At 39.4% G+C, this 6,153-nt stretch overlaps 1 protein-coding gene across 1 annotated transcript; it reads right to left on the bottom strand.

Annotated features, from left to right (window-relative positions):
• Positions 1-682: 682 nt before the first annotated feature.
• Positions 683-5,338, bottom strand: ap3m1 (adaptor related protein complex 3 subunit mu 1). The gene is made up of 9 exons (XM_080507132.1): positions 5,289-5,338; positions 4,671-4,948; positions 3,674-3,845; positions 3,420-3,557; positions 3,252-3,337; positions 3,035-3,168; positions 2,547-2,754; positions 1,776-1,920; positions 683-1,619 (listed from the first exon to the last, which is right to left on the bottom strand). The coding sequence occupies exons 2-9, from the start codon at positions 4,941-4,943 to the stop codon at positions 1,519-1,521; spliced, it is 1,257 nt and encodes a 418-aa protein (XP_080363258.1). The 5' UTR covers positions 4,944-4,948; positions 5,289-5,338; the 3' UTR covers positions 683-1,518.
• Positions 5,339-6,153: the final 815 nt, after the last annotated feature.

Genomic DNA, 6,153 nt, shown 5'->3' with positions numbered 1-6,153 from the left:
AATATTCCATACGAGCTTGTAGTATCATCCCCATGACAACACCAGAGAAAACAAAGTTGTCGGGCAGGTTTAATCACCTCGACGAAATGAATAACATATCTAAAGGCCATCCAAACTGTTTGGCCAAAAGGTCAAGTCTTCTATTACCAACTCACAGCTGTGTGCTCTTACCCTATTCCAACTAATATGTATTCACAACACTTAAAAAAAAAAAGAAAATGCAACAAAGCATGTTAAATAGAGACTTTTCTGAGATTCTTCATTGACCTTGATCACTGCAAGCAATAAAATAATGTAATATCTGCAATACTGAAGATATTTGGTCCATTATGTAATAACATTTCACCAATAAAGTAATAAGCTATTACATAGCCTTTTCTACATGCAATAACTGCAGCCAATAATGTAACATGTATATATGGCTGTCTTGCTTGAAAATAAAAGCGTTTTTTTGTTTGCTTATGAAAACTGGCTTTATTACATTCAGAATGACCTAAATTACATTATTGCCATTATTGTTATATATTAATGGTTGCTACAATCAAAGGCCAATTAAATCGCGCAGCGACGGTAAACATGCAGACTCTTCCATATATCACACATGACGTGATGTCGATAGATGTTGCTAAAAAAAAAAAAAAACCCAAACAAGTTTTCATTTTAAGCTTTTATTAAGACATCTTACAACCTGAAATGCAGCATCATTATTTTTTTTCTACATGAAAAATTGATTGTGCAAATGCTGTGCTGAGCAAAGGAGCCATTTCAAGATAAGGTGAGGCTACTTGTTGATATTTTTTTTAGAGTTCGGTTTACAAAATTGTTCCCAACAGACTTGCTTTCATATATTATAAACTTAAATCTTCTTGAACTCCAAGTGACACTTTGCATCTTGGATACTAGATATACATTTAAAATGTAATTCCCTCAATTTTCCCAAAACATGGAAATTGTGCTATATTGTGTGTGGAGTCCAAAGCACATGTGCTTAACAAGGCCACGTTTAAATGTGTGTGTGCGTGTGCAATAATACCTGCGCTGAAGGCTGTGCTTTAACAAACACTGCTAAATATAAAAACGGCTGCGTTAGAATGTGTAAAAACTTTTTGAAGGCAAGTGTTTTTTGAGGCAGGCAACATTCAGGTGGTGTGGCAGCATGAGCTGTAAATGTACTTTTCCAAGACTAAAGGTTCCCCTTTGGCAACACTGAGAGGGCGTTGCATACAAAAATAAAAAACAAAAAAGATGGGGATGATCCATAATATGTAGCACGTATATAGAAGCAAATAGGTTTCAACAAGGTTATAATCTGTAGAACAATCATTATTAAGGCTTCCCTTGACAGGCCACAAAACTATTCAGGCACATAGAGGCAATGCCAAACACAATAAATAAATGTTAGAATGCAGGGGTTTTTTTCTATTAATAACAATGAGCTGCTGAAAGTGTGAGATACATTGGAGAGCATAGCATCTCCTTATTCGGCACGTTGGATTGCAAACCTCTGACAGTCGCTGATCAGGTCCGCACTTGGAATTTTCCAGCTTTCGTCATATATTTGACTCCTTTAAACGGCTTGTACTTTTCTCCATACATATCGAGGCGACTCACTTTGAGACCTGCACAGACCAATAGGGAAAGAACAACTGAATGCTCCACTCCATCTGCTACCACAACCAATAACATCCTCAAAAACAAAAACAAAAAATGAAAAAGAAAAGAAACGAAAGTGTTTTGTTTAACTTTCAACTTCACAGAGTGGCAGTGAGGATTACCCGAGATGGCCAGCTGCTGTATCTTCAGACCAATATTGAGTGAGGGATTCTCATCGGGCTTGGGGACTCCAGTTTGCATACTCAGACTGCCTCGCAGATTAGGAAGTTTCTGAGGGTTAAGTTTCCCAATGTCCCAAACCAACACCTGCAAAAACAGACCAGATGAAACCTTGTCATAACAGTTTAGAATTAAAAAAAGAGGGAGGATTCCTCATTTTCTGGAATATGTTGCAAGGAATCATCATATGAAATGAGAGTTTAAAACTAATATTTAAAAAAAAAAGACATTTTTAAAATTCCATGTGACGTAAATGTAATGAATACATGAATGAATGATGTGATCACATGGCTACCACTTTCAAAGTAAAGGTAATATGTCCAATCATGCTTTTTATTGCCTCCAAACTGCTAAAATTACAAACAAAATCATCTAATGTCCAACATGAACCAAGATTTGCTCCTTACGTATGGTATGGTGTATACGTGGCTAAACCTGCTTGACTTTCTCAATGTCTGAGAGCAGGAGCTCCACATGAACTTGGACTTTCTTGCACATTTCTTTAATGATTGTTTTCCATTCAGCCTGAAAGCTAAAATCTTCAGCATGTTTGGCAGCGCATTGCACTGCAACCAGCTCCTGTGAGTTTCCCTCATTGGCCATATGCGTTTATGACAAATGTCTCTTTGTAGCCAAAAAGCAACTTGATGAACGAGATAAACAATCAAAATAAGATAAAAAAATAAAAAGAAGAAGAAGAAGAAGCTGGTTACCTTGGTAGAGAGGTCATAGGTGTGGTTTCCCTGTGTGGCTGTGAGGTTGACACTGAGCACTGCTTTGGGCATGTGGATTGTGACCACCAGGTTCTCCACAGTCTTTCCCATGGTCTGCTTGGGTCCGATGGTGATGTCCAGACGACCACAAGATCCCGTGTCAAAGAAATTTATGTTCTGCTTCACATACACAGGAAGGGCTACCAGACTGAAGGATGAAAACAAAACCGAGGTTTATGGAAACCAGTGTAGGTGACAAGTGTTGAAACAAGGAAAGAAAATGTACGAAAGAAATTGTGTTCAACCGATTTGCATTTAACTGAAATATTTCATTGTTAACCGATGGCAAAATTGCTGTAAATCAAATAAAATTTTGATCATTACATGCGAATCAATAATGAATAAAAATTCACAATTTTATCATCAGTCGCTGCTTGTAATCATTGGCTGCATTGTAAGTTCTGACAGGCGGGGATGACCCTGCTTACTTCTGAGAGCTGACATGATAAGTCATGAGTGTAAAGTTTCCATCTGGTGGGATGAAGGACAGGACTTGCTCCGACTCCCAGCGTTTAAACCGCACACATGGGTGGAAACTCACGTCGTCCAGAAGACGAGGGTTCTGGCAAAAAGAACAAAAAAACAATAGGTAAACTGGGGTGGGGGGGTAAACCCCAGACAGAGAAACAGAGGAAGTGAACCCACCATAAAGGACAACGTCAAGTCAGGCATCCCAGTGAGTCGCACACATGCTTCAACTACACCCTGGATCTCTGCACATACTGTTGTACCTGAATAAGAAAAATGGAAAGTGTGACAAGCGAAATGACACTTCCTGCGTCTTAAATGCATTTTTTTTTTTCCAGTCTGTACCTGATTTGTCTAGAATAGCATCTATTTCCTCTACCACATCAAAATACGCCTCATTATTGGTGTATTTAACACCGGCCCGTCTCCATGGGATATTAGACAGTTGGCCTGTTGGCAGCGTATCTCCAACATTACTGCCTCCTGGAAAACAAACATAAAAGACGAAACACATATGTAAACATGGCCAATGCAGCTTTGAGTTTTACTATGAAGGCGCAGTGCACGATGACCTTTACCATCATCTCATATGAGTTTACCTGTGAGCGTATTGACAACCGATCGCAGGATGGTAGGAGGCCTAATCATCTCCTTGAGGACATTGGACTCCGTCGCCAGGGGAAAGCCATTGTCCAGCATCTCCTCCAACAGCTCGTAAACTATCACCATGTTGTCTTTAATAATGCCTTCAGAGCATTCTCCAAAGTAGTCCTGTTGACAAAAATACTGGTTACGTCCAAATAACGCCACATGATCAATGCAGTCAACAGTTGTTAGTCAGTATTGTCTCATTGTTATATTTTAAACAGAGAAGTTTGTTTTTGTTTTGAATTCTTTCTGGAATGAAAAAGATAGTAAACAGTCTTTATCTGTTTATAAAATTATCAAATATCATAATCAAATACAGACTGGTATTTTAGGTCCTTCATTCATTCTTTTATCAAACTCACATTTCTTGACTACTACCATAACTTTGGGGTTATCTGGAAAGTACAAATCTTGATTGATGCGTAAAGTATTTTCATCATGAGGGTCAGCGAACAAAATGTCGACATAAAATTATAAGCTGTTCAAAACATACATGAGGCAAACTTCAGGCTCGTTACATTAAAAAAAACCAGGGCATGACTTAAGTGTACTGAAATTGGCAGTAAAGTGACGAGCTCTGTCGCATCACGGACAGAAAATCACTCAAAGCACATTTCATATTGATGTGGAGCGAAGAAATAACCAAAATTATAAGTTGTGATTATTTGTCTTCAGTTGTGTGTGCACACTGTTTGAGCTCAAGTTTATTGTCCCATTTGAAGACACTAAACTTGAAGATTACTTGCAGATACACTTTGATCGGTTTATAGGCACACAGTAGAGTGGGGGTTTTGTTGAACAAAGAATACAAAAAACATCTAATTTCCCTTTTGCTTTACACCATTATCAATTGGATCAGTTCAAGATGTGGAAAAACAAACAAATCCATGGCACGCATGGCTTTGAAAACGTGGACATATTTTGTCAACAGACAAGTGTCATACAGACCTGGATCGTGTCTGCCACCCTGTGGAGGAACTCGATGACGAACAGTGGAGGGACTTCAGCTTGGATGACGGAGAGGAAGAAGAGCTTCCCCCGGTATATGCTGATGAGATAATGGTGAGGGGTCTGCAGGACGGGGGCCACATTCTCTGGGTCCACCGCCTTCTCTTTGGCTTCGAAGAAGTAGTCGCAGACGCTCCTGCTGATGACACTCTTCCAGTGTTTCTCCAGGAAGATGTCTCCGCACTGGTTAATCAGGAACAAACTGTGGATCATCTCCGCTGCAACAATGAGGCGGTTGTTGTGGTTAGGGTTGTTCTTATTCTCCTAAAATATGCAGCTTTAAAACTCGTGATTCGCCTGCCCTAAACCAAAACAGCACAAAACTCAAGTTAAACTGTCACTAAGTAGTTACCATTGAAAGACAAACTAACTTTCACCACACAGGTAACTTAACGGTGAGTTAGCCATCTGGCTGAACATGTTTCATACCTTTATAGAAATCTGGGCTTTAACACAGCAACATTAAATCGACTTTATCACGAGAGGCTTATGAGCTACGCCAAGACTCAAACTAGAACAGTTTGTTTTAGTTTTCAGCCGCTTTGTGTAAAGTTTTACCTGCTAACTCCACTTGACTTGCGACGGCGTCGGAACCAGACGTGTCGGGGAGACGCCTGCACATTTATGAACACGTAAACACAACTCACCCACGAGTATATGTCCGTGAATCGCACAAGAAAATCGCAAACATCATTAATAACGTACTAAAATATTTTATATGTAATGTTATGATCGAAACACGATATATTTCCCTTGATCTATACTATTCGGGGAAAGTTTTGTATTTTTTTTCACCAGGCAGTATTTACGGGCAGCTATATTACGGTAGGGGTTTTTTTGTTGTATTTTTTTGGGGCCAGTGGGATTTTGTTGCCCCGACCGCAGCCTTGCAGGACTTCCTGACTGCCTTGAGTTTGGGGTTGTGAATTACAATGTATTGATTTAAACGAGGCTACAGTTTTCAAATATTTTCAATGTTGTAGGCAGAGAAACACTCAAAGAACACTTGCTTTTTCATGGGTAACTCCCGGGCATGCAAAAAACTAAACTAATAATTGGCTATTAATCCCCTTGAGAAAAAAAAATGTTTCTGGTAAAACTACCCACTGATAAATTATTGCTGTTCTGCATTTTAGCTTCGAGCTTCACATTATTCAATGGGGGAAATCACAATGCACATCATTGAAGACATCTCACACATGGACAGTTGGAAGACCACTCAGAGGCAAGCTCAAAATTTGCAGAGTGTATCTTTGTATGTCTTGGGACAGCTCAGATCTCCCCTTACATCAGATTGTGTACAATGTGGAAACATAAATCCTTCAGGATTGCAACTGACCCTGTGCTGGTTCAGGCCGACTTAAAGACAGAGGTCACAGTGGTTAGTGACAAGATCTCGGTTCAAATATCGGCTGGCCTTTTC

The sequence above is a fragment of the Blennius ocellaris genome (assembly GCF_963422515.1).
Source record: "Blennius ocellaris genome assembly, chromosome: 13".
NCBI lineage: Eukaryota > Metazoa > Chordata > Actinopteri > Blenniiformes > Blenniidae > Blennius > Blennius ocellaris.
This window is presented reverse-complemented; position numbering and strand designations above follow the sequence as displayed.

Excerpts from the sequence above, each read along its gene's own strand:
- ap3m1 (XM_080507132.1), bottom strand. The coding sequence starts at position 4,943 with ATGATCCACAGTTTGTTCCTGATTAACCAGTGCGGAGACATCTTCCTG. Across the intron at positions 1,921-2,546 it reads CCTATGACCTCTCTACCAAG|GTGTTGGTTTGGGACATTGG; the intron begins GTAACCAGCTTC and ends CTGTTTTTGCAG. Across the intron at positions 1,620-1,775 it reads ACAGCAGCTGGCCATCTCGG|GTCTCAAAGTGAGTCGCCTC; the intron begins GTAATCCTCACT and ends TGGTCTGTGCAG.